This window comes from Branchiostoma lanceolatum, chromosome 1 (genome assembly GCF_035083965.1).
Source record: "Branchiostoma lanceolatum isolate klBraLanc5 chromosome 1, klBraLanc5.hap2, whole genome shotgun sequence".
NCBI lineage: Eukaryota > Metazoa > Chordata > Leptocardii > Amphioxiformes > Branchiostomatidae > Branchiostoma > Branchiostoma lanceolatum.
In genome coordinates this window covers 15,561,092-15,588,372 of record NC_089722.1, presented here as the reverse complement: position 1 = coordinate 15,588,372, position 27,281 = coordinate 15,561,092, and the positions used below count along the sequence as shown (strand labels likewise).

Sequence of the window (27,281 nt, the reverse complement as noted above, 5' to 3'; positions counted from 1 at the left end):
CCAGTGTTCTGCAATATTGCAGAATGTAAAAGTTTTGTTCTGCAATTTGAAAATATTTTCTGCAAATACACAAGCCTCAATGCTGACACAGTTTATTACGTAAATATTGCTCAACTTTGGAAAATGCAGCCAGGTTCGCATGGCACAGGTTTCAGTTTATTTACAGCGCCGCTAGTTTTCTAAATCAAGAACCATTGAATCCCGAGCCTGATTTTCTCATTCTGCAAAATTGTAGATTGTTTAAATTTTCTACTGCAATCTCGAAAATCTTTCAGCAAAATGCAAACAAAATGCAGACTACAGACGGGTATTTGGAACCATATAAGTGAAACTTTGGTTATACAAACAAACAAACAAACATTTTGTTGTTTTCTTTTGATAGGTTGTACTCTAGACAAACTGCCCAGCTGGCTGCAGGGTTTACTGGCCTGTTGCTGCTGTGTGAAAGACTTTGGTGTCCAGACGGTGGCCATCTCCACCTGTCTGGAACTCATCAGCCTGTGCAGGTCCACTATGTCTACCGACAAAAACTTTGCAGGTGGGTCACAAGAATCTTAATGTTGGCATTTATGATTCCCCTTCTTTAAGTTTCACAGTGCTATCATTGCTACTTGTTACTTTGAATGTGTCTATACATATCTTTATTTATTTGTTGGCTTATTGTTTCCATAGCATATGTTTGCAGCCATGGACAGATGCCATTTTTGTTTGAATATTGTCTTGTCCTTGGTGCTGATTTAGTACACGGTTATTGCCGTTGGTGCTGAATTTGTTATTCAGTGCTCTCCTTTTCCTAATTTCTTCATTGATAAAAAGTTGTCTTGTTATTTTTGGTGCTGCTTCAGTTGACTGCTGTTGTCCTTGGTGCTGATTGGTTGTTCAGTGCTTCTCTATTCTTGACTTAATTGGTTCTTCAGTGTTGCATTGTACGTTGATGGAAATCCTTTACCATCTAAATTGTAGCAATCCCTTTGTTGGTGCTTTTTTCCACTTTTAGGTACTGTTCTGTTCTTAGAGTTAGACCTTACGATTAGGTATATTGAATGTATCTATCTTTGTTGGCCTATTGTTTCCATAGCATATGTTGGCCCTCATGGATAGATGCCCTTTGAATGTTGTCTTGTCATTGGTGCTGAATTTGTTATTTAGTGCTTTTCTTTTCCTAATTTTTTCATTGATGAAAGGTTGTCTTGTCATTGGTGCTGCTTTAGTTGACTGTTGTTGTCCTTGGTGCTGATTGGTTGTTCAGCACTTTTCTATTCTCAATTTGATTGGTTCTTCAGTGTGGTATTTTACTTTGATGGGAATCCTTTACCATCTAAATTGTAGCAATCCCTTTATTGATGCTTTTTTCCACTTTTAGGTACTGTTCTGTTCTTAGAATTTATGACCAAGTGTATTGAATGTATTTAACACAACTTGCATTAACCTTTAGCACTCTGAAGTAGCTATTTGGCACCCAATTCCCAATTGGTGACAGGGTTAGGCAGCAGGGAGAAGGTTAAAAGTATTTTACCTTTCCAGATGCCCTCCCCCGTAGTCATCAGGCCCACAGACACAGTGAGGGCACAGTGACAGTAGTGGTCATGTCAGCCTTACTACCCAGTCAACTAGAGTTCATCAACACTAGGACTACACTGTATCATGTAAGTAAAGAAAAATGACAAATAGTGCTGTAAATGCAGAAATGTTCGAGGTGGTTTTATGTTTGCGATTTTTCGTGATGAACTCTTTACCATCATAAAAAGCCAGGTCATTATGTGATTGTAGCACTACTATTGTTTCAAATGTGAACTCAAAACCACCGTGAACACTCCATCTTCTCCCTACTGTGAGATCCCCACGAATATTTCTGCATTTACAGTAATCAAGGTTGAGTGTTGAGTGGTATTCAATAATGAAAGAAACATGAATAAAAATTCATGTTGTTAACTTAGACTTAACTGTTATTTTATGCAGAGAACCCTGGTATGATGCTTTTGAGAGGATCTCAAATCGATGATGGTACTGATTTCAACACCCATTCAATGATCATTTTTTCCAGTACTAAATTAATCTCAGTGATAGAAATAACACATTTGTAGTACAAAATAAGTCTCAAAGCTATATACTTGAGTGTAAGTTTATTCAGCTCCAGCTAACTGTGCCTATTTGATTTTTGCGGTATTGTACCATGGTACCTAGCCCTAGGGTAAACTATGTGGAAATCATCATCATCTTGTCGTGAGAGTGTCACGGATGGACATCACCCTGCTCCCCCAGTCATCCCTGTCCTCCATTGCTCTTGGCAGATCTTCTAAACTTCATCCTGCATCCTCACACAGCTGCTGTATGTAGGTTGTGCGAGGCCTGCCTTCACTATGTGGAAAACTTGTATCCAAAGGTTTTCATTTCTTTTCATATCAAAAATATTTTCTGTTTTCCTCCAGACTGTAGCAGCCATCCTGTGGTCGTACCTGTCGGACACCAGTGCCTCTCAGCACCAGTTGAGTGTGGCCCTCCTCCAGCAGCTGCACAGCCTGGCACCCTCCCCCGCCACCTGCCAGGATGTCATCAGTACTGCAATGTTGGACAAGGACCCTGTGAGTCACTCTTGATCTTGATCGGGAACAGGGCAACACCCCTTTGTTAGAGTAAAGCACCCAGAGGCTACCAACTTCAACTTGCTGAAGAGTTTGTAGCCTGTATATACTGACAGTAAGGTTTTTGGACCATTGCATACCGAGGCATGCTCCTACTCTTTTTCGAAAGGTGTGGTGGGTTCTTTTACGTGCGCGGAGTACCTCCCCAAACATGAGACCTCCATTTAAGGTCCTATCCGAGGGACGTCCCTAACCAAAGCTAGGTACTCATTTACACCTGAGTTAAGTGAGGAAAGTCGTTTTAAGTGCCTTTCCCAAGGGTACAACGTTGGGGCGCATGTCCAGACATGTCTTGGGGCAGCCCGGGTTCGAACTTGGGTCCCCTTGTTTGACAGTCGAATGTTCTATTCATTACGCCACATGACACCACTCAAAGCTTTTAGATTTGTTTGATCAATGTCAATCAGATAGAGTCTGATGTGCCTGTAGATATGATGTCAACAAAGTCATTCATGTAGTTATTGGTAGTACAAACTGCAGTATTGAGCAGAGTAGTAGCACAAAATATATTGTAAAATTAATGTAGAAATGTTCGCAGTGGTTTTATGTTTGAGGATTTCGCGGTGAACTCTTCAACACAAACTTAAAACCACTGCAGAACTTTTTGCACACCTATGACTGTAACACTACTAATGTTTCAAACGAGAACTTAAACCACCGTGAACACTCCATTTGCTCCCTACCGCAAACTAAAAAGCACACAAACTTAAATGCATTTACAGTACATGAAATGTATTAAATTTCAGTCGTAATACATTTCATTTTGATAGTTTTGACTTACGTTCCTGTTTGTAAATTATACTAGAAGCAATTTTCTCAACACCTAAGTAAACCTTTATCTAAGATAAAGAAACCTTTAAGCCAGTGTGATAGAGTTGGACCTTGTTTACTTTTGCCATATGGACTAATAATCTAGTATCAAGGAAAACACTACATTAGATAGAGATGTGTTGAATCTGTTAGGACCTACATTTTCCTCTCTTGATGTGTTTCTTCAGAACAAACAGATCTCAGCCCTAAGGAAGTTCTGTGTGCTGTGGCACCTCAGTGGTAATAAACTGTCCACCTTGGTCAACATGCCTGGGCCTTACAGGACATTTGACAGGTATTTTCATTATCCATGATTTCTATAAAAAAAACATGTATCGACAGCAGTTCTTCATCTGCGTGTCACATAAGATACTGTAAATGCAGAAATGTTCGCGGTGGTTTTATGTTCGCGGTTTTTGCGGTGAAGTCTTCAGCGCAAACTTAATACCGCCTCAAAACTTTTTGCCCACCTAGGACTGTAGAGCTACTATTGTTTCAAAGGCGAAGTTAAAACCACAGCGAACACTCTATTTTCTCCCTACCCTGAAATGAAAACCACGCGAACGTAAATGCATTTACAGTATTCTTGTAAGGAATTCCTTTTACCTTGCCTTATCTTGTCTGTAAGTAATCAATATTTCTGTATCTATGTAAAATTGTCGGTGAAATATTGAAAGATATTTTCCCGATTTCTTTCAGATGTATGTTCCTGATGTTGGACAACCTGTCTTCCATTGATAGTATCCCACGGTCCCTTGCTCTGACCTGGCTGCTCCATTCTGTCCAGAGGGGGGAGCTGACCCGTATCCTGGAGCCCCTCCTTCTCCTCCTCCTCCACCCCTCCACAGCACGTGTGTCGCCCTACTACAAAGCCCAGCAGCTTGCCCAGACCCCCTCTCCCCCCCTCGAGGACGACGAAGCGGAATCCGACGCTGAAGATCGCATCCGTAGCATCAGTTGCGTAGACGGGAACATGTGCTTCCGTGTGGTCAGTCCCGACCAGGTGGTCGTGTACCCCACGCCACAACCTGTCGCAGCATGTACGACTCTGACTCCAGCTGGAAAACAAGTCTTAACCACGAGCAAGGAAGGAGCGCCTTCGCACCGCCCACCCGAAGTGTCCGTAACTGTCAATCCCTTAGGCTCACAAGCCTCCCTTGCCAGCGAAAGCTCTGTAGATGGCACTGCCCATGACAAGAGAGTCGGTGTAAGCACCATGAAGGATCTGACAGGGGTGGGGGGCCCCGAGGTGGTACAGAGTCTACTCGAGGACATCCTGGAAACTGTCATTCCCAAAAAGGAACCAGAGAGCCGGCAATACTCCAGTAGTATGTCTCTCCCCATGGGAGACCAGTCACAGCAGAGTGGAGAGGGTATTCTTACGTCGTTGAGAAACCGGAGCACAAGCTTTCCAGAGGATATACTGAGCTCTGTCGGTCGTACGCTTATGGAGAAGAGGAAACCGCCACCCTTGCCTCCTAAACCAGCTTCCCTAAGGGTGGGGGCCAGGGCGCCAGTGCCCAACCAGTTTGAGAACAAGAACACAGCAGGGGAACAGGTGGAGGAGGCGAAGTCTATAAATGTGCACCCGCTGAACCAGCACATGTTACTGTACATCCAGGTGTATGAACACCTGCAGGTGTTACATGGCCTGGCCACGCTCAAGTCCATGCTGAGTGTTGCAGGTACAGTATAGCAAAGAATTTTCTACCTTACACGTTTGTATGCATTGTATGAATTGTGTTGTCATTTTTTACATGACTTTTGAAGGGTTATTCTAATCTTTAGGTGCAGTATGGCAGTATATTTCTATAGCAAGTAGTGATTAAAAACATTCACAAAAATAAGTTAATCAGAATGAGTGATTTGTGTTTTACAATTGGTTTGGATTGAATTTAACATACTAGAGACCTTTGTTTTTATATGTAGGAAACTGCACCACTGTAAAGTATTAGGTATGAATTTGTATGGACACATTTATTCGTAAGTTATCCTAAACAATACTGTAAATGCAGAAATGTTCACAGTGGTTTTATGTTCGTGGTTTTTGCGGTGAACTTTCAGCACGAACTTAAAACCACAGCAAAACTTTTGCCCACCTATGACTATAGCGCTACTATTGTTTCTAACGCAAACTTAAAACCACCACGAACACTCCATTTCCTCCCTAACGTGAAAAAAAAACATGCGAACGTAAAATTTAGTTAGTTAAATGCATTTACAGCATGTCATACATGCACTGGTATTTTCTGTACAGGGCGAGCTCTGATCTGTGCAACTGTCACCACAAGTATCCACAGTTCTGGGTCTTCCCTGCAATCTGTGCTACAAGAACTTCTCAGTCGACATAGACAGTCTCTCCTAGGACAGGACTTCTACCACAAAATCTCCTCCGAGCTGTCAGGTGCTTTTCGCAGCTGCATGCACCTGGAGATCCTGGTGTCGGTGTGTCTGTATTTCCTACGCGGTCACTACCCCATCATGTTGGACGCATCCAAGGCCGACGTACGGGGAAATGAAGATGTGCAAATAGCCAGCGCAGAAGTGTTGACAGTGCTTCTGTCAGAGTTGGTAAGTTTTAGAGTGAAATCATTCCCACACCCTTTTGTGTATATAGTGGTGCTCATCTCCATTTCTATAGCCCTTGGGCCACAAAGCGGGGAGTCCCTGTGGTGTAGTGGTCTGCGCTTCTGTTACTTACCTCGTCTGGTTCTGATTACTTGGAACCAGAAGGCCCAAGTTCAACTCCCGGGTAGGACTCCTCTGGACAAGAGGGGCATTGAGTCATACTAAAGACTTTATAAAAATGGTACATACTTCTGAAACAGTATGGAAGTTAAACACACTCCACTGCCAGTAGACTAGCCCACTGCTGCAGTGATTTCACCACAGTGTGGCCCAGGGCTATGAAATGGGGAGGGGCACTGCCCTATACACCTTATGGTGTGGGAGGATTGTAACTTTAACTCAGGGCCACAAAGCTGTGCAAGCACTACAACAGGCCTAGGGGCTAGCCCACTGGTAGTGTTGTGTGTTCAATGTCCATACTCTTTCTCATACTCTCATACTGCCCATACTCTGTCAATGCCCATTCTCATAATGCTAAATCTTTACCATGGATAATTATACACTACATGTCATTGTATCTCTGTGGGTGTTAGATCACGATCTGAATTATAATATGATTATACTAGTCTATAGTCTAAACATTTAAAGGAATTTAAACATATTTTTGTGCTACCGTGCCATGCTAGGTTGGAGTAGTTGGAGAGAGTAGCCGAGGGTTTGCCACCTACATCAGTGACCTGTTGTCCAGATGTAAGGTACAGAAGGCGGTGCTACACTGTCTCCTAGCAACAGTCTACAGCGCTGGAAAAGACTCAGGTATGTGATAGCTGAGAGAAAAATTATCCTATTTGTCCTTATTCTTTTTTGTCATGCTTAGCTAGTTCCTCAATGCAAATTTGTTGCACAAGTAATTGCATGACTTTCATGTCTTTTCTAAGTAGTTTGCCATTCATTTCATCTCAAATACCATTGTGACTTCGATGTAAGAAAAGAACAAAATGTACCTTAAATGTTGATGAAGGTTAGACATCCAATAATAAGATTGATTCATTTGCATAAACCCTTGTCTTAACCTACTATCCTATTGAACCATCTGAAATTGTCTTCCCTGCATCAACATATCTATTCAGAGTTTTTGTATAAAACCTAGTTCTACCAGATCCTTCTTTAGTCACTGATGAAAGATAGCGGATGCTGTCTGAAACGTCTGACTTTCAAAATTTTATCCAGTTGCTTAGTATTTTTGGTGTACCTTGACATGCTTCCCTCTTCTTCAGCCCTTTTAGCAGACAGTGACACAGATGACATGACCAGAGAGACTATCTCCAGATGTAACTGGGAGCCCAGTGACCCAGGTTACCAGGCACTACAGAGGCAGCTACTCAAGCTGCTACTGGCCATCATTGTACTGGAGGACAAGGTGAGGCTATTATAACAGCTTCCATAAATTCTCCTAGCTTTCATCATTTGAATAATTTACAAAAATCCATCTTTCTACTAAAATCAGCCAACCCACTTATATATTATAATTACGATACAAAACGTGGGTCACTTCATTTTCCACTGCCTTCAAAAAAGATGTCAAACCCAACCATAGTCAACCATAGTTAACATTATTAGAACTTTCACAGTAGACTAGATAACTATTTCGATCTCCATGTATCTCCATGTACTTGTTTGTCTGCAATTAGCCTTTGGGCATGAACTTGCAATTAAAGTTATTATTATAAGCTGTATATGCAATAGGTGTGAAATAGATGGTGAGGGTGTGCTTTTTTTTCTGAAAGTTTAAATCCAGTCCTGTGCAAAATATTGTGTGGAATATGACGGCATTTTAATCTTTAGGCCACACCAATTTAATATGTTGGTTCTTGGACATTTTTATAATATCAAAATTTAGCAAGTGGACATCATGAAAACAGAGGGCTGGGAGAAAAACTGGCATCTACTCTGTGAACTCCCTGGAACTGAGCATACATAGGTACAGACTCTCCCCCCAGAGTCTGTTTTCATGTTGATATTCGAATCTAGCATTATTTTTAGAAATCTGAGAACCAAGAAATTGAATTGGTGTGGCCTTGTAAGTCAAGCAAAACATGTGAAAGGCATACAAGAAAATTTGCTTTCATTAAGGGTATGACAGACTAAAAATGTGCTTTTAGTAAGATTTGACAGACTGTTCTGTGTCCACAGGTCTTTTCACACAGGAGTAAGACTGACAGTGAAGACAGCATGACGGAGTGGGATCGACTGAGGATCCAGTTTGAACAGGGCGCGGTCTCGCTCCGCTACGTGAGCTGGGAGCCCGTGGCAGCACAGGGCATGTTCCTAGGGACCATGCTGAGTGCCCTAAGGCAACCTAAAGTGGGCATGATGCACCCTCATTGGGTAAGAAATAAAACAGGCACAATGTTGTATTGTAACAGCCATCTAATTTTGAGATTTTGTGAGTAGGTGTCGCCTCAGAGAAACTCTAAGTAGGAGGAAACTTAGTACATGGAAAGAACACATACTGTCTGCCTTCGATGAAAGTTAGACATTAAGAGATGCTTGATTTATTTTGTGTCACAAAATGTCATGTGGGGAGGGGGATAACGTATTATCAATGGTTGCTTTAATTTCTACTTACTGTAAAAAGTCAACTACAACTAACAGATTTAATTTGTTTGCATAAAATGTGATGTTACATACAATTTAGTACTATTTGATTGGCTTCCACAGGTGTTAGTTCATGTACATAACAGCTTCAAACCCTGTCTTACCACAGGTGACGATGGCTGTGTCTTCCCTGCCTTACCTTGGAAAGGCCTTACCCCGAGTCATAACTCCCATCATCACCCAGCTGTGTGTGAATGTGGAGACTCTGGCCAAGGAGTACTCACACAGCTTCTCTCACCCCAAATGGTAAGAACAGAGTTGCTCATATTCCATTGACTGTTACAGATGGTTTGTCACATACATGTACATAGGTTTTTAGAGGAGCCTTTCTGAAGTTAACTCTGATATCTATAAGATTTGCTTCAAGTACGATGAATTCATTTTTTTCGTGGGGACTTAACTTTTTTTTTTAGATATTGGTTTATTGGTCTGAAATTACCCGTGCAATGGCAGCCAGTGCTGAATTGCTGCAGGGTTGACAATCACATAATACACAAGATAGATATCTGCTCCACACTTGCACTTTGTGGAACTGTCACAAGGGTCTGGGCGGCTGCCATTCGGCGCCAGCAAGTGACCTCAGGTGACCATTCACACCTGGGTGAAGTGAGGAAATTCGTTCTTTCCCAAGGGCACAACATCGGGGCATACCAGTGGTTTCCAACTCGGGACCTCTCAGTTCTGGGCGAAACACCCTACCAATTGCGCCACACGATGCTACTATTAATGGCATAGTGTGGCTCACAACTTTGAGGTATATTAAGTAACTTTAAGGGGAAAGGAGGTTTTTGCAGTATTCTTAAGTTCACATTTAGTAATACATTGGAAGCGTATATACTTGATGTCATAATCTACTGGAGACCTAGTCTAGATGTTGAATTCTAGTGGAGAATCACCGCAAAAACGGGATAGTAAAACTTTCAATTGGCGAACATTTAAAAAGTAACTAAGATTTTCTTCGACTTGGAATTTTTTTCCCCAGGTCCATGTGTCCTGACTTGCTTGTCAGCATTCTGGAGGGGCTCACCATGATCTTCCACTACTGCCTGATGGACAGTATCGTGCCCCCGTCAGGCATCAGCTTCCAGCCTGCTGTGGGCACCCCTGGGTCCTCGCAGGATCACGGCAGCCCCACCCACATCCTCCACAGCCTGATGAGAATGTTTGGTGTGGATACAGAGGACAAGGTACCATAATACCATTATGTTATATTACATTAATTTACTACGTTATTGACTACAGCTTATTCAGTGACTGTCAAAGAAATGATGAAACTTCATCAAAACGCTCTTACAGTTCCAAAAAGGCCGCTAGGGGGCCCAAACCTATACCACTTACTCTCTGTCCAAAGAGCTATATTCCACTAAAAAGGCCCATAGCATGTCCAGAACACGAGATATCAAAACAGGAAGTTCTGCTGCAGTACTGTAACAAGCCGCTAGGGGACCCAAAATCCAATCATTTCTAGGTCTCATCAATATCTACCCACATACCAAATATGAAGACAATCCATCCAAATCTTCTTGAGTTATGCTGGTCTTCTACATACACACATACACACACACAAACACACACACATACAAACTCTACCCAAAACATAACCTTCGTGGTGAAGGTAAAAATGAGGTATGTACATAATAATTATCAGAATTCAGATGTTTATTCTGATACAAGGAATATTGGAAATGTAATCAATCAACTACAATGTTTCTAATAACTATAAACAGCAATTCAGGCAAAGTAATTATGCTTTTTACAGGAGTTTATTGTCGTTCCTGTTCATTCCTTCCATGGTGGTCACAGGCGTGACGCACACCGAGCCATTCCGGCTAATCTGTCAAAAGTATGCCAAAAAACACACGGATTAGGTGTACCAATGTGCCAACATCTGCACACTTGCTACCAAGAGCTGTTATTTCTTTTTATTACCATTCAACAAGGGTTCAGCATGTTGCTGCTATTTACTGCATTCTGAATTCCAGATTTAGTTTCATAACAGTGTAATTGTCAATGGAAGGCAAATGTAACCTAGATATTGAAGGCATGGCAAAATACAACTGATAGTAAGCTAAAGTACAGAATGCCAGTTGCAAAAGAGTTGCCATATGGTATCCAATACAAGGCTCTGTACAACTTAGAGATACTTCTTTAAGTACCGGGCAATGCTGTCTGCAATGACCACAAAGCCTCCAAAAGAATTATCTGTGGCAAAGTCTTTGGCTTCCAGGACTAAGTCATAGGCCTGTTGGAAACTTCCCAGTCTATAGTGCAGACAGGTTTTAGCCACCATTAAGAGAAACAAAGACAAATTACAAACGGCTCCCTCCTCATCTACTGCAGCAATTAAATTCTTGGCCTTCCTTATGTTATCAACTGAGACATCCTTGAAGAACTCTAGGTTTGAGCTATCTACTGACTCCCCACACCCAAGGTACAACAGAGCAAGGCAAATTTTGCCAAACTGAGGCAGTCGTGACTGGAAGTAGAGCATCTGTTTGGGGTGCTCGCTTTCTGCATTTTCGATGGCTTGCAGGTAGTCTTTCTCTGCCTTCTGCACGAGGTATTGTTTGTCCTCATCCTCATGTTGTCCTGCAGCCTTCTTGGTCAGGAACCAGGCATGACTGGTGAGCAGCCATGCACTGATACAACCAGGTGCGACCGTCTCTAACAGGCAAAGTCCATCCTTTGCAAATTCAATTCCCATGTTGTAGTTTCCCATTCGTAACTTTGCCACAGACTTCAGACGGCTCCACCATAGCCGGTGCTCCGCTGCATTTTCAGTATCGGGGATTAGTGCCGCAGTACCACGAAGAAGATGGTTCGCCTTCTCAAAATCTCCCTTGTAGATAGCGTTGAGACTTGCTGCATGGCGAAGGGACACTTGGCAGTCTGGATCTGTTTCTGTTTTCAGAAGTTTGTCAATGGTGCTGTGACATTCAGTGACCTTTCCTTCCGCAGACAGCTGGGCCAGTTTGTCAATGAACTTGCGACAGCTTACTTGCGTTTTGGTGTTCAGCCTTTGGGGTTTACCTACAGATTTGGGCAAGACTGGAACAAGAGATCTGTTTGCCTTCTCATGCTGGGGACTGTATCTTTGAGGATTTTGAGATGACCTTTGGATTGTACATTCTTGGCCTCCAGTAGAGCGCTGCTTTCCTTGTGCACCTTGAGGACATGAATTGACATTGACAGTACTACCACTTCCAGTACTGATAGTTATGTTGCCATGTGCGTCCCCTTGGAAAGTTGTTGTATTGATGGTTTCAGTTGGGCTTCTTTGTGAAATCAGTGAACTTTCCTGAAAGTGAAAGTAAAACAAATAACTGAGTATGTTTAACAGGTACATGTATGTATCTGCCAGAACAATCTAAAAATGTTGTGGAAAAATTGTAATTACAACAGTGTGTTTGTGATAGCAAATTTGCTTAAGACAGACCAATTTTTTTACACTCCCAGTGTCAGTTAAGCACGAGTGGGCTTTGTAATTGGCTTGTGACGCAGTTTCATTCTGCTTTGCACAACACGATTACATATACACACACAAGGTTATGTTTACTTACCTTAGCCGACGCACGAACTACTAGTAATCCGATTACAACAATGAACAAAAAAATCATCAACAATAGGACCATTGACAAGTCAGACCAGAAAATTTGGAGTTGAAGAAACATGTTTCCCACAAGTCAGAAACCGACTGTCTTAAAGTTAAACCAAAGCCTTCGGTAACTGGAAAGTCCCTGCTGCAGTGCACCATTCAATATTGACCAACTACTTTGTTCTGCACAAAGGAAGGAACCATCAGGGCAGGTAGGGCTCATGGTGGACTAAAATATCATAAGATTATCAACAGCACTGTAAGAAAAATTATTTTCTACACACTTTGTAGAAAGAAAGACTGATTTAGTTGCTAACTTAAGGTTGAGTTAGTTCGGGAAAACAAATTTGTTTGTTTTGAATTAACTCACTGTACGTATACCTGGCCTTACCCATCATGGTATACACAAGGTATGTCCCAGTGAACTTTGACCCAGAGTGGAAAACTCCTAGGTGGACTTAAGCTTGAACCTGCAGATACCTACGTCAATTATTGAAAATAGATTCAAAGTAGTCCAGGGAATAAGAGTGATAATTGGCTCCATTGAGAAAAAAGCTTTGGAAAAGCAAACATTGCAAATTGGTTTGAAAAACACTACAATTGTATCATGTCCACCGAGAAAGAGTGAGGCTGATTTATTTATATTTGCAAACCAGTTAATGTTTAGACATGCCAGAGATTGCATGTTGTGCTAGTTTTGGAATTTTGTCCTTTTGAGTTTAATCAAGTTTATGTTTGTTACAACGGAACAATTACCCTTACAAAATGCATTGTTCTAGAAACTGTACCAGTCTGTGAGCTGTCTTGGTGAGATTTAGAGAAATTTAATTTACTACCAGTACGTACAAGTACTTTGCAAGACATTGGTTGTTTTGAAATAAGTCGAACAAAACTAAAACACTTCCTTGTAACATTGGTAAAGGTAACCATCCTGTACAATTTTAGAATTTTTTTGATATGTTGGATTTTTTGTGCAAGAGTCATGCTGATTCTTCTCTGTGTTCCTTCCCAGTTGCCCAACCATGGTGGGGAGGGGGAGAACCAAGTCAAACCTCTGCTTGAAGCACGACGTGCGGTCATCAGCATCCTCCCCAGGGTAGTGTCCACTCTCGCCACGGCCTGGGGCATCCTCAAACAGGCTGAGTCACAGGGGGAGGGGAGGGCACAGAGGGCGGCACAACAACCCCCTCCTGCCTGGATAATGGGCTCTCCCAAAGTTCTGTGCCAACACATCCTGGAGCTTTTGAGTCCCATCTCCCTCCACCATGGGACGTCCCTCATGGCGGCTGTGGCCATAGTGTGGAGGGACAGGAAGAGGAAATCTCATGGCAGGGAGAAGGTTGGGAAGCATTGCTCATATTTGTTGCCTTTTTGACTTGCTATGTACATGTGTATGCTGTTATCTTGTACTTCTTATTATCATAAACAGCAGCAATCAACTGCACTAAGTCTTGATATTTGACTAGAGTGTTGTACTTTGTAACATCTAGTTTGGAAGGCTGCATGGTAACTTTGGTGTGTATAGCAAGGACTGTCTTTAGAATTTCATAATTATGTCTGAATATTTTATTGTGAAAGTTTATAAACCACTGTTTTTCACACATATGTAAAGAGAATATTGCTCCTTTAGATCCCTCTCTGGAAAGTATATACCTTTGATTTTTTTTATAATCCTGTGGTATCTGAACAAAACAAAATAGATGACTGTATTATGATTAATATGTTCAAACATTTACCCCCTTTCCCCTATAGGTTCTGCCTGTAGCCAGTACTGAGCAGCTGGGGTTAGTGGACCTGGTCAGTGCCATCAAAGTGGTCAGGATGGACAACCTCATTCACACTGTCACACAGGTCAGACGTCATGTACTGTAAAAAATCTTAGTATTCCTTTAACACTTGAACAACTGTAGAAGTCTACCTGTCAAGATTCCTATAACAGTGTTGCCACAATTTCTAGAAATATGGAACGATATGTTATCTCCATGAAAAATGGAGATTTTTTCATGGAGATATTGTTTTGAGCGTGTTTGTGTGCATGCTTGCTTGTGTGTTTGTGTGTGTGTCCGGATGCTTGTAGTCAGCATAACTCAAGAACATCTGGATGGATTGTAAAGATATTTGGTATGTGGGTAGGTGTTGGGAGAACAAAGGTCAAGGTCGATTTTGGGCCTCCTGGTGTGTGACACTGGAACTGCATTGGCGTTTTTGTCAAAATCTTCCAAGGAGAATAACTGAACAAAGGAACGACAGATTTCCATGTTATTTTTGATATGCTTTTACTGTGAACATTCTTCATTTTGGTTGTTACTGTTTTCTAGGTTGTGAAGTCCCCTCCCCTATCTGGGAAGGACAGGAAGCAGCCTATCCTAGAGGTCAGCATGCTGCAGTTCCTCTATGTCTTCCTCATGAGGTACGTCAAGTTTCCACCACCTTGTCTCTCTGAGCAGATGTATATAGTCTTTGCTGCAGGAAAAGAAAGAAAAAATCTGTAGAAAGCTTTAAAAAATGAAATGCATTATGTGTAAACCGTGGCTGTACCGCCTCATTGCTTGGGAGACCATGTTGCTAATTTTCGTTGTTTAATCTGTTTTTCTAAGCTTACCAAAATACATTTTCATCAATTTCATGTCCTGAACTTCAGATCTTCAGATAGACCAGACACTGGCAGACAGACAACATTTTTTTCTGTCCCAAGAAGCAAATTTCTGTCCTGTGATGGAAGGATGGGTCCTGGAGACAGCCCTGGTGTAAACTAAGTTACTTTGCATAGACTGTTCCAGACATTAAAAAAAAATCTATTGTTGTTGAATAGGTGGAGATAATTTTCAATACCTTCATCCTTCTTCTAATCATCATCTTGTTATTCCTGTCAGAATGGGTAATGGCACAGTGATGGCTTCCTGGACCTCTCTGTTGGCCTTACTAAGAGAGAGCCTTTCCCTGGACCTCCCCCCACCCGGAGTGTTCCTCCTGTTGGGGATACTCAACCAGTTTGTACAGAAGTGCCCCATGTTAGAGGATAGGAGGGACAGGAGAGACCTGCAGGTATACAACTTTTTACATTTGTTAAATTTTAATCCTCAACTACTGCTAGTTTGTCAAATTAGACGTACGTGTACTATTTATATTCATCTTCCACTGTCTCAAAAGAAGAAGTCAAACCCAACAAAACTAGCTCCATGTAGATTTTAGAAATGTAGCATGATATTTGATGTGGCCCTTAATATCATTGTATTTATCATTTTTATATGTGTTGTTTGTAATTGCAATTAGCCCCCCAGCATGTATTTGCAATATTTGTATTATTGTGAACAGAACAACATACACCTTTTTGCCTTTGGGCATGAACTTGCAATAAACTTTCTTTCTGTAATACAATGTAGTTGAGATATTGATGATTGATTAAATGTTTAAGTCTAGAAACATATGCCTTTACTCTTACTGTTTAACATGATATCTACAAGCTACAACATTGCTTTCATCATTCTCAACAAAAAGTCTATATTTTAGGTATTAAAAACTTTATATTTGATTGTGTCCTAATTGTACGGGATCAATTGAATATGAGCTGTGTTTCCTTCTTTACATTCAGTTGATTGTTCTATAACTATGCTTTTAATGCAGTCCTTTATCTTTGATTCCTTTGTTTTCATACAGGCTTGTGCTCAGAGGAAAGTTGTTGAAGTAAACACTTTACCTTGAGTATTTCCTTCTTATTATTTCCCTATACTTTTCTTTCCTTATCTTGCTTTATTCACTTCTTATGTATCCATACTGCTTTTGACTGGTCTTTTGCAATTATTCAGGTAATCATTATGTACCCTCCCGAACAGGCCCACTATCGCTCGGTAACGTTACCTCCCATAGCGACCCTGCCCTTTCTGGCGACGTCATGACAGTTGCTCATGACTAATTGATGAGCTAGCCTTATTTGGCACAAACAGTCGTTATTTTTGCTCTATACCAAAAGTGGCGATGTAAGACGTAACCTGATCGGTTGATAGCATCCCAGCGTCCTTTGCGCATTTGCTCTAGATGAGGATAAGCCAACCCTCTGATTGGCTGAAAGCTGTTTTGGTGGTGACGTCACCAGAAGCGATTTTACCGGCTTGAAAGGGCAGGGCCACTATGGGAGGTAACGTTACCGAGCGATAGCAGGCATGTTCGGGAGGTTGTCCTTATGGCACTAGCTCACAATATTTTAAAAACATTCCAGGATGTCACCCAGAAGCTGCTAGAATCCTGTAGTACCATCGCTGGCTCGTCATTGGAGCAGACCACGTGGCTTCGCCGCAGCCTTACTGTGATTCCCGGACCCCAGACCGATCCGAACCTGTCCCATTCTGATGTAGAGGACTCCCCCTCGACGTCTCCCCCCTCCAGCCCCCCTCCCACCCAGCCTGCTGTACTCCCCAACAGTTCTCATTACAGTGTACATGCACTGTCCCTTCTTGCTGAGGTGAGTTACAAGTGTACAAATGCTCTCTGGTAGAAGATGTGTAAAGTTTACTAGTTTTGGATTTCTGGTTGGGTACAGGGTCCCCTTGAAAGCTTAAACATAGTAACAGACAACCTTACCTTTAAGTTATAACCTTAGATCCTCCAGTAACCTATGTTGTATCAGTCGGCAAACAAAGTTCCCCCCAAGTTTTCAGTTTTGTGCTAGGACTTCCATCACCCACATTGTTTAAAACCCCATTTTTTCCCCTGTCCGTTTGCACTGTGTTTCTAATGTTGTCTTGGGTCTCTCCCTAAGTTGTTTCCCTTTTGGCTTAGACAGACAACAATTTAGAAAACTTTTCTCGAAATATCAAAACTCTTTTTGGCCACTTAACTGTTTGTTTAGTTATATCTGTGCTGACACAATTGTATGTCTTGTTCCCTGTTGAATCAGCTGCTGGCTTCACTGCTGGATGTGATGTTTGGTAGTGAAGAGAAGGAGCGAGCTCTACCACTTCTCACCGCCATCATGGGCAACGTCACACCTTACCTCAGATCACACAGGTAAGACACTGTTTAACTTTGGTATAGGTGAAGGTGTTCTAATCTTATAATAATGATGGTTTATTGGTCAGAAATTATCTGTGCAATGGCAGCTAGTGCTGAATTGCTGCAGGGTTTACAATCACATAGTACGCAACAGATACATATTTGCTCCACACTTGCACTTTGTGGAACTGTCACAATGGTCAGCAGGTGACCTCAATATGACCTTCTCAAACTGAAGTCAGGTACCCATTAATACCTGGGTGGAGTGAGGAAAGTCGTGTAAAATGCCTTTCCCAAGGGCACAACATCGGGTCATACCAGTGGTTTCAAACCCGGAAACTTTCGGTTCTGGGCGAAACACCCTACCGATTGCACCACGTGATACCACCTCTCCAGATATAGGCAGTGTGAATGCAATTCAGTGCTATGTGATTGCTGTTCAGCACCAGGGACAGTAGTATGTCCTTTGCACAAAATCCATGCAAGTGTCATTCAGTAAAAATTTTACTTTGGCATGCGTGACGGCTTCTCATCTGCTCCAGATATAGGCAGTGTGTATGGCAGTCAGTACTATGTGATTGATTGCTGTTCAGCACCAGGGACAGTAATCCTTAATTTTTCCAAAATCCATACGAATGTCTTTCAGTGAAAACTTTACTTTGGTATGGATGACGGCTTCTTGTCTTCTCCAGATATAGGCAGTGTGTATGACAGGCAGTTCTATGTGATTGCCTTTCAGCACCAGGGAAAGGAATATCAATATCAATGTAAATCACTTTTATACAAAATCAGTATAAATGTCTTTCAGTAATGACAGGAGCAGCACTGTCTGTATTAATAGCATTAAGCACAAAATCAAAATGAATGTGTTTCAGCACCAAGGACATGGTCAGCAGCTGTTTCTTTGTCTGAACAGCAGAAGAAGTGATGCTTGTGTAATAGTTATTCTGCACTAATAATGAAGACAGTACTGTCATTGTCAATGTACAGCTCTTTAAAACAATGTACCTCCCAGATAGATACAGAGATAACTTCATGGTTTCAACGCATATAATCGCTACAAATGTACATCAGCTATATTTTACATAATCATGTACAACACTGATTGAAACGGACTCTCCCCCAGTGTTGAGAACATGGCTCGGTTCCGCGCTTGTTCGCGGCTGCTCAGCAGCCTGAGCGGGTACCAGTACACCCGACGTGCCTGGAAACGCGAGGCCTTCGAGCTGCTCATGGACCAGAACTTCTTCCAGATGGACGGTCAGTCCCTGTCCAGCTGGAAGTCTGTGGTGGACAATCTGATGACCCATGACAAGACAACATTCAGGGACTTGATGGGTGGGTACTTTATTATTTCATTCATGGGGAACGTATGGTAGCCTGATGGGGGCACCCCCTAGTTTCTTGCCCCCATTTAAAGCTATAGTTAAGAGACTTTTTTCACCGACGTTGTACACCACAAAGGAAATTTTTTGTCGGAAACAGCACCTATATAGGAAGTAAACAATCATCATGTACAGTTCTGCCAAATATATATGATTAAAAAGAAAATCCTACCACTACAATAACCAATCTCCTGACGTGTGTCGAAAGCCCCGGGCGGTGACATCATCGGCCAAGCCGCTCGGGGCACATCACACTTTGCAGCCTCGGAGCGATACCCGGAAGCCAAGATTCACTACCAAAACTAACCAAAATGAAGCTATATGAGTCGCACTCCATGCCAACAGTGAGCTGTATCCACCACACTCCTACACTAAACCACCAACCACAGAAAAGCCTCTAAAAAACCATTACTCCAAAATAAATGGGGACTACCACAGACCCCTGTCGCGGAAGAACTGGGCTGTGCACTGTGATGGATACAACTATTTGTGTTGGAATACTTTTACATTTTCCCATATGTCTTCTTGTATCCCTTTCAGATGCTTTTTGGTTTCAATTCTTGAGTCCTGAGTAGCTCACCTACAAATCAGGTGAAAAGTGACATTTCTCAGACAGATTTTGATGAAAATTTAGGGCATCTGGAAGGACCGTAGAGTACTAGAAGCTGATTTGTAATATCTCTCCTGTGTGTTTTCCCCAGCCCGAGTGGCAGTGACACAGAGTGGCTCCCTGAACCTGTTCAGTAGTCGAGAGCAGGAGTTGGAGCTGAGAGCCATGCTGCTGAAGAGACTGGCCTTCACCATCTTCTGTAGTGAGACAGACCAGTACCAGAGACATCTGCCTGAGATACAAGGTGTGTGTGTGTGTGTGTCTGTGTGTGTGTATGTGCATGCGTGTGTGTGTGTAGATCTGTGTGTGTGTGTGTTTGTTTTTTGTGTATGTGTGTGTGTGTGTGTGTGTGCATGCGCGTGTGTGTGTGTAGATGTGTGTGTGTGTGTATGTGTGTGTAGATGTGTTTGTGTGTGTGTATGTGTGTGCGTGTGTGTTTTTCTTCTTCTTTTTTTGTGTGTATGTGTGTGTGTTTATGTGTGCATGTGTGTGCGTGTGTGTACGTGTTAAGGGAGAGGGCCATATTTCAATTGAAACAGGATCATGAAATGATATATAACATACTGTAAATATACCACATTTTTGTGATTTAATGGTCATGGTTTTCATAGTAACCTCTTGCAGTGAACTTAAAATCCCTCGCAAAAATGCCTGTTCTGTCTTCTGCCCCTTACATCCTTGTTTTCACTGCAAACTAAGAAACCTCCCATTTTCTCCGTAGCATGAAATTAAATCCCTGCAAACTTAAACTTAAGGCATTTACAGTGAGCCCTTTTTTTTCCTTTCTCCTACCATCCTACCCAACTTCTCGTTCTTGTTTGGTATACAAAACGACTCCCCTTGGTTAGGGTAAAACCTTCAGGGGTTATAGTGCAGTTATTGGCAATTCCTTAGATGGTTTGTGACGTCCCCTCTAAACTTTTCCAGATTTAGTTCCTCTGTTACTGAGTATGGTAATAAGTTCCAATCTGTGGCAGTTCGTGGGAAATAAAAAAATCTGTAGCAGTCTTTGTGGAAGGAGATTGCTTTGAAAGAGTCTGGATGGTTGTGGCGCTTGTTCTTAACTTCATCAACCATGACCCTCTCTGACAGTTGTTTTATCCCTGGTTTGTTCCAGAGAGGGTTGCAGAGACCCTGAGACTCCCCCCTGCACCCATCCTGCAGGAGCAGGTATTCTTGCTGTTCAAAGTGCTGCTGCTGAGAATCTCGGCCTCCCACCTGACAGCCCTGTGGCCCACCATCATCACCCAGCTGGTACAGGTGTTTCTCCACATGGAGCAGGAACTCAGTGCAGACGCAGATGTCTCCAGGTGGGGAATGAATTACAGGTTTGCGTGAGCAAAACCTGTACTGTTTTACCCTCAAACCAGAGGGGGCTGCCATCTTGCTACCAAATTGTCTCCCGTATCAAATTTCTGGAAAAATGTATCAAAACTTTTGATGTTGCTTTCTCAGACCATGTCTTTATTGTATATGCATGTTTCATTTCCTTAGCCTTGTTGTGATGCACATTATAAGGTACAGTACAATGTAAATGCATTTACTTTTGTAGTGGTTTTTATATCAAGGTAGGAGGGAAAGGGGGTTTCTGTGGTGTTTGAAGTTCAAAGTTGAAACAATTCTGTAGCACAGTAATATCACAAAACATATATTCACCGTATTATGATTTTGCAATAAAACCCCCCTCTCACTGGACCCGCGGCACACTGGCAGCGTCGCTGGGGCTAGTCGAATTGACAAAGCACTCAACGAATTTCATCGACAAAAACAAATTTTTTTAAGCTTTGTGTTTTGTTGTCTTTTTGTTCATTCTTGTACATTTTGAATGATATTCCCATTATAAAGTCAAGGGTAACACAAATCCAGTTTAGGACGCAGCGAGGCCGCCAGCGTGCCACGGGTCCAGTGAGAGGGGGGCTTAAGCGGTCACCGTGAAAACGGTAAACCATAATACCATGGGTGAGCAGAAAAGGTTATATATAATCTTTTCCTCCCTCATTTCAGAACCCTGTCCCAGAGGATGTCTGGTATAGATGGAGGCTGGGCCTATGTGGAGGGTAACGGTCTGTGTGTGAATCCGACCTCCAACCCACACTGGCTCAGGGTGTTCCTAGCTGCCTGTAAACTACTGGACCTGGCACTAGCACTGCCGTCTGACCTGCTGCCTCACTTCCAACTGTAAGTTTCTGTTTGTGTAGAGAACGTTTCCAGTACTAAACATTCTGCTGCACCATCCACACACAATGAGAAAATCCCTTGTTGTTGATGCTGAACACCATCCACACACAAGCAAACACACCTGTCCTTGGTGCTGAATACTATCCACACACATACACAAGCAAAAAATACCTGTCCCTGGTACTGAACACCCTCTACACACAAGCATACACACCTGTACCACGGGGTGAACACTATCCACAAACAAACACAAACAAACACACACACACACACACACACACACACACACACACACACACACACACACACACACATACGATTAAACATACCTGTCCTTGTCCTTGGTGCTGAACACTATCCACACACATACACAAGCAAAAAATACCTGCCCATTGGTGCTGAACACCATCCACACACAGGCATACACACCTGTACTTGAGGCTGAACACTATCCACAAATACAAACACAAACACACACACACACACACACACACACACACACACAATTAAACATACCTGTCCTTGGTGCTGAACATTATTCACACACATACACAAGCAAAAAATACCTGTCCCTGGTACTGAATGACATCTACACACAAGCGCTGACTTGAATTTTTTTAAATGTTGTTTTGGCTATGTTCATGGCACTCCTTTTAGAACCTGTGAATAGTGATGCCAGTATGTCTTTGCGCCACTGGAATAGCAAGGACATTCCCTATATGATGTGCTTGGTGACAGCATCGATTTAATGCGTACAGTAGCTAGAACAGACACATGTAGCAAGGGGTATACGCCATGTATTGAGATTAAAGGATAAAGTCTTGTTGTCTTACAGCAGTCTTATGTATTTAGTTAAATTGTCCTTTTGCAATCTGCACTGAATGTCTGTATTCTTTCTCACTTTATAATTATCACATTATCAATCTCCAAGCAGATCTCTACGGGGCAAAATTGTATCAGCCGGCCAGGATTAACAGCCAGCCCCCATAGTAGATTCTGTCCGGCTGATATGATTTTGCCCATGTTTGGAGATTAATGTCAGATGGTGTCCTGCTTGCTATAACTTCTTTTCCCTGTGAAAAAAAGGTACCGTTGGGCCTTTGTTGGTGAGGCCGGTGTCTATGGTACCAAACATTCTCAGCGCCAGGAGAGGGTCGTGGATGGGGATGACTTTATACCACATCTGGTCAGGCTTACAAGACTCCTCCGAAGAAAGGTTGGTTAACTACAATGTACTCCCTCTTCAATAAACCCTAATGTATCATGTCCCACTCAAGACCCTCAGTTACTCTGCCTCATGGTGAATCCTTATAATTAGTTTATGGAAAGTAATTATTTGATATCATGGAAAATCTCATTTATTTGAGAAATGACACTTGGGGAAGGGGGCAATAAAGCTTGGATATTCCTTGGTTGTTATAAAATTTGCAATTACTTGAAATTTTGATCTGATTGTATTTCTCATTTACTTTTGCATTAAACTTCTATACAGCTCTGGGCTTGGGCAGTCGTATCAGACATTGCCACCCAAGAACAGCTATAACTTCACTGAGGCCGATTTGAACCTGGCTCAGATACAATGCTCGGACACGAGCTATTGCCAATGACTTAACTACCTTTGTCATTCATAGGTTCGATCAGAAGATGCTGACAGAGTTCTGATATGGGAATACGGCACTCCTCTGCTGAACGCGGCCCGGATATCAAGCCTGACGGGCTTGCTCCCTTTCTTCAACACGGTGTGCTCCGCCCAGCTGTCCTGTGTCACCCTAGAGTCCAGTCCCAAACACTCCAGTCCAGCACGCGGAAACACACCCTCCGTATCAGTGCCAACTCCTGCTGAGTTAGCTGTGGAGAGAGACTTTCTAGAGCAGCTACCTGGGGCAAAGAAGTAACTGTGTGATCAGTACTTACATCAGGCCTAATTAGGGCTGTCTCCAGCTTTGAATGTCTCTCCGTCCCACTCATTGTTTGGGAACTGATGTTTTGAATTTTTATTGTTGAATTAGTCATTTTAAGCTTATGAAGATACCTTTTGCATCAGCTTCATGTCATAAAATTTTCTTCCGTCCCAGCAAGCAAATTTCTGTCCTGTGACGGAGGGACGGGTCCTGGAGACAGCCCTTGGCCTAATAACACAGTACCAGTGGAGCTATGTGAAAGTTTTAATGTAGCAAATATAGTCAAATTCTAAAGAGACAATATTGAAAGAAAAGGGGGCCCATGTGAGATTGATGTGTGTCACAACATTGCTATATGTGACCAAACAGAGGTCTGTTGTACCTTGTTAAAATATAGCATGCAACACCTTGCAAGGATTTAATTATCGAAAACTTGTAAAAATTTTCTGAGGAGCAGAAAAACATCTCACACTCTTGTCAGGAATTTTCCTCAAATGTTTACAACCTTTTTCTAAGCAATAGGACAAAAAACTTGTTTTGTTGATTTAATACATGGCTCTGCCAACCAAGCAATATGAATTAGCCAAAAAGCTTGTTAAAACGTAAGTACATATACCTAATTCTGAATTTAAAAGATATGCTGCAACAGTTTAGTTCATCTGCTGTCTTAACACTTGTACTTGTAAAAGTACACTGTACATATATTGTAAAGCTGTCAGTAAGACTTCATGATGATCACCTGGGCTTGAGTACAAACATATTAATAAGTTGTATGTACAGTATATACGTTATAAACAATGTATAGAAATTCAGCAACCTGGTAAACATTATTTCTCCAAAATGAATTCTTTCTGTACATGTACTGTATATGTATTCTAAATTTAAGTTCTGTTCTCTAGTATGTTGGTTTAGAATATACTTATGGTAAAGAATATACTTAAGAACCAGCATGTAATGAGAACACACTGTACGGGTAGATGGAAAAGACCTCATTTGATAGAGGCTTTCATTACCAAGCTATTAGGTGTTGTTGTTATTGGAAGTGATGTGGTGCACCTAGAGGTAAAAGTGAGTGAAAGGCATCGAATCGATAGTTATGTTACAAACATTAAAAATGTGTGGAAATAGTTGTTTATAGCAAATCTAAACGTATTGATCATATAGATTTTCAGTGCAATGTTTGTGATTGTGGAAAATTTATGTCAGATTTTACTGCTCTTTGAGTTAACCTTTCCTGTTGTGTGCAGTTTTATCATTGCTTTAATGTATTTCTGGACCATTGCAAAAGATTAGACAACAGATCTGAAGTAGAGAATTCTAGCTGTGTTGACTTTCCTTTCTAAAAATATTGGGTCACATACAGAGATGTACATTAATTACCACACGAGTTGTATGATCAGTGACTAATCATATGCAGACCATAACACTGCACCCATTGTAACAGATGTAATATGGCAATCAATTGCAAAACTAATAAAACATGCAGTCATAATGTTAAAAACTGCATGACATATAGATGCTGCTTATTCTGTGGACTATTACTAGATTTTGTGTGAAACTCAATACATGTTCTTAGAATATATTTATCCACCACACACTGTAGGACAAGAATTCTATTATTTTACTTAATGTGATTACCTTACTGAATAAAAAAATGCTGCAAACTGTACTCAGTAAATTGATTATGTGTTATGATGTCATTCTTATAATATACATGTACAGACACCACAAGTATCTATGCCAATCTGTTGTGTGGCCCTGTACAGAGGTTATCCACAAGAATCTATACAAATGTAGGTCTCATACTTGAGGTATTGAGTGTTTTGTTCTTTACAACTTGCAATAAAGCACCTGTAAGTTTGATCTATTCTCCTGCTAAGCCTTCCTTGTGAGATAGCAGTTTATTGACCCAAAGTCACGACGTCAGGATGTACAAAAATGTATACATATACACGTACTTGCCTGAATTCATACCAAAAGGTTTATCTGCTGATTCATACAGATAACAAATAACATTTTCTTAAAACATTACCAATATATAAGAATTTACACCTAGTTTAACAACTAATACTAATACTTTAACGGTCTTCTTTAACAGATAATGATGAAGACTAACATTGTCATGAAGTTGTATAATTTATTCTCCTCCTGAATGGCACATTTGCCTTCGCTAAAACTGACATAGTTATCTTATGCAACCAGCGTCCATCAAGTGGGGACAATATATCTGTCACTATCTACAATTCTTGTCACTTGTTTTTCAAAAAGTATTTGTATTTCTGAGTACAGCAAAGTGTATTGACGACTATCTTTCCGTGCTTTCTTCCTGAATCCCAAATAAAGAATCCAAGTTTTCGACCCTATTTTTTGTCCGTGCCTTCGGTATTCTTGGCAGCTTTTGTTGCATCTCTGTGCGGAACTCTGCTAACTGTATGAGAGAGAAGATTGTTATGTGAGACAGAAATTGATCATCACAGAATGTTATAAATATGGCCGAGATCTAACATGATATGCACAAAAGCTGTCAGCATTTACTGAAAAGGAAACACAGATCTATCTCAGATATTGAAAAAGTTTACATACATTACTGACGCCCAGGATCTTGAATGTAAGAAAGGCAAGGCTTCCGACTCCAACTACTGCATAGAACGTTCCCCATTTCAGTGCTCTCAGTCCAACTGAAACTCCACTCTCAATACCTGGACCACCAACCACTCCCTGGAAGAAACAACATGGCACATTTTGTAATACATGTACCAGCGCAATGATCAATTTCATCAATGATTTCTAAAGTTATCCTTAAGCTTTTAGTTTGTCTCACTATACTAATTCCTCTTTCTTGCGACTATGATCAAAACACAATAGGCATACATGTTATCATAAGGTGAAAAGCACAGTAAATATAGCATTCCATGAAAATCTTTCGGCCCGCCTGAAATCCGGAGAAAGCAACAAAATCTTTATGGTGAATGTGCATACAACAGATACACATTATACAGCGTGGTCGCACATTTTTTGTCTTTCAGACTGAACCTGATGTACATGTATGGGACTAGTTACAGATTTACGTAGCAAAACCTTTGTTGAATCCGTTGGCATATGTGGTGGCCGCCATCTTAAATTGTGATGTCACAGTGTCGTCACATCATTTTATTGGGAGGGGTGTTTTTTCGGGTCGCTAGCGTTCTCTCTATTTTTAACAAATCGACACACAACTATCACACATTCACTTACTCAAATAAAAATTCAATACCAATTCATATCTATAAAAAGACCCCGTAATCGCTAAACTAACATAGCAAACCCGCATTATATGTAGCACAAATACTTACTCAAGTTATAACCTATATAACCCACATGTTTACCTTATCAAACATGTCTGGACTTTTTTTCTTGGTCATTCCCAGTGTGGTGCTGAAACCTGCCAGCAAACCAGTCCCAGCCACTGCAGCCAGGAACATTCCTCCTGAAAAGTAGTCAGAGTTGTTTTTCCTTTCAATGCAATACGAAATAACCATGACACTATGTCAAAGTTATGTGTGTTGCATTGGTGCATTACAGTTATTTGTGTGTTGTCAGTATTTTCTGTCACGTTGCAAAACGTCAATTATGGACTGCAACTTCAGGTTCGCTTTGCAACATGATTTTGTCGTCTGCTCAAACTATGCCTTGAACCACTTCCAGTTTAGGTCGGCAGTTTGACCATAATCTTTATTTGGAAGGCCCTAATACTGACTCTACAGATACATGATATGCCTGTCTTTGTATTCCTTACAAATTGTGACCTAGATGACTTGATTGACAGCAGGAATCACCTTTAAACTTGGATAACTTGCCCTCCGCCCTCCCACCTTCACCTTGGTCGGCCATGTTGGTACAAGGGATTGTGGGAAAGGTCACTGCTGTGATCTTTCAACTTTGAACTGGACTCCTGGGCACGCATGC

The 27,281-nt window shown here is 41.6% G+C and overlaps 3 protein-coding genes and 1 long non-coding RNA gene across 7 annotated transcripts in view; 2 read left to right on the top strand and 2 right to left on the bottom strand.

The window, feature by feature from the left end:
* The window catches only part of LOC136437115 (protein dopey-1-like), a 30,290-nt gene extending 9,690 nt beyond the window's left edge, over positions 1 to 20,600 (top strand). For 2 of the 3 annotated variants that reach the window (XM_066431603.1, XM_066431595.1), the window contains exons 11-31: positions 383 to 538; positions 1,525 to 1,646; positions 2,430 to 2,582; positions 3,641 to 3,747; positions 4,152 to 5,137; positions 5,710 to 6,023; positions 6,707 to 6,836; positions 7,298 to 7,440; positions 8,214 to 8,408; positions 8,788 to 8,924; positions 9,661 to 9,865; positions 13,286 to 13,612; positions 14,026 to 14,124; positions 14,592 to 14,683; positions 15,147 to 15,318; positions 15,931 to 15,957; positions 16,490 to 16,732; positions 17,168 to 17,277; positions 18,389 to 18,600; positions 19,349 to 19,501; positions 20,375 to 20,600. In XM_066431603.1, coding sequence (XP_066287700.1) covers positions 383 to 538; positions 1,525 to 1,646; positions 2,430 to 2,582; positions 3,641 to 3,747; positions 4,152 to 5,137; positions 5,710 to 6,023; positions 6,707 to 6,836; positions 7,298 to 7,440; positions 8,214 to 8,408; positions 8,788 to 8,924; positions 9,661 to 9,865; positions 13,286 to 13,612; positions 14,026 to 14,124; positions 14,592 to 14,683; positions 15,147 to 15,318; positions 15,931 to 15,957; positions 16,490 to 16,732; positions 17,168 to 17,277; positions 18,389 to 18,600; positions 19,349 to 19,501; positions 20,375 to 20,595 — 4,304 coding nt within the window. In that variant the 3' untranslated portion in view covers positions 20,596 to 20,600. The remainder of the gene's footprint in view (positions 1 to 382; positions 539 to 1,524; positions 1,647 to 2,429; positions 2,583 to 3,640; positions 3,748 to 4,151; positions 5,138 to 5,709; positions 6,024 to 6,706; positions 6,837 to 7,297; positions 7,441 to 8,213; positions 8,409 to 8,787; positions 8,925 to 9,660; positions 9,866 to 13,285; positions 13,613 to 14,025; positions 14,125 to 14,591; positions 14,684 to 15,146; positions 15,319 to 15,930; positions 15,958 to 16,489; positions 16,733 to 17,167; positions 17,278 to 18,388; positions 18,601 to 19,348; positions 19,502 to 20,374) is intronic. The other variant, XM_066431612.1, reaches the window with a different exon arrangement.
* LOC136437189 (uncharacterized) lies at positions 10,320 to 12,559 on the bottom strand. Its single transcript, XR_010756163.1, has 2 exons — positions 12,239 to 12,559; positions 10,320 to 11,976 (listed from the first exon to the last, which is right to left on the bottom strand). It is a non-coding gene; the product is annotated as an uncharacterized lncRNA (long non-coding RNA).
* Positions 20,601 to 21,236: 636 nt separating the features above from the next.
* Positions 21,237 to 25,413, top strand: LOC136437163 (protein dopey-1-like). 2 transcript variants are annotated; one of them, XM_066431656.1, is made up of 4 exons: positions 21,237 to 21,435; positions 22,522 to 22,651; positions 23,067 to 23,356; positions 23,565 to 25,413. In XM_066431656.1, the coding sequence occupies exons 1-3, from the start codon at positions 21,278 to 21,280 to the stop codon at positions 23,328 to 23,330; spliced, it is 552 nt and encodes a 183-aa protein (XP_066287753.1). In that variant the 5' UTR covers positions 21,237 to 21,277; the 3' UTR covers positions 23,331 to 23,356; positions 23,565 to 25,413. The 2 variants fall into 2 exon arrangements, with proteins under 2 accessions (XP_066287753.1, XP_066287745.1); XM_066431648.1 differs by having other exon boundaries at positions 23,067 to 25,413.
* A 46-nt stretch (positions 25,414 to 25,459) lies between these two features.
* LOC136437181 (transmembrane protein 242-like) lies at positions 25,460 to 27,274 on the bottom strand. Its single transcript, XM_066431666.1, has 4 exons — positions 27,152 to 27,274; positions 26,702 to 26,802; positions 25,920 to 26,054; positions 25,460 to 25,764 (listed from the first exon to the last, which is right to left on the bottom strand). The coding sequence occupies exons 1-4, from the start codon at positions 27,204 to 27,206 to the stop codon at positions 25,642 to 25,644; spliced, it is 414 nt and encodes a 137-aa protein (XP_066287763.1). The 5' UTR covers positions 27,207 to 27,274; the 3' UTR covers positions 25,460 to 25,641.
* Positions 27,275 to 27,281: the final 7 nt, after the last annotated feature.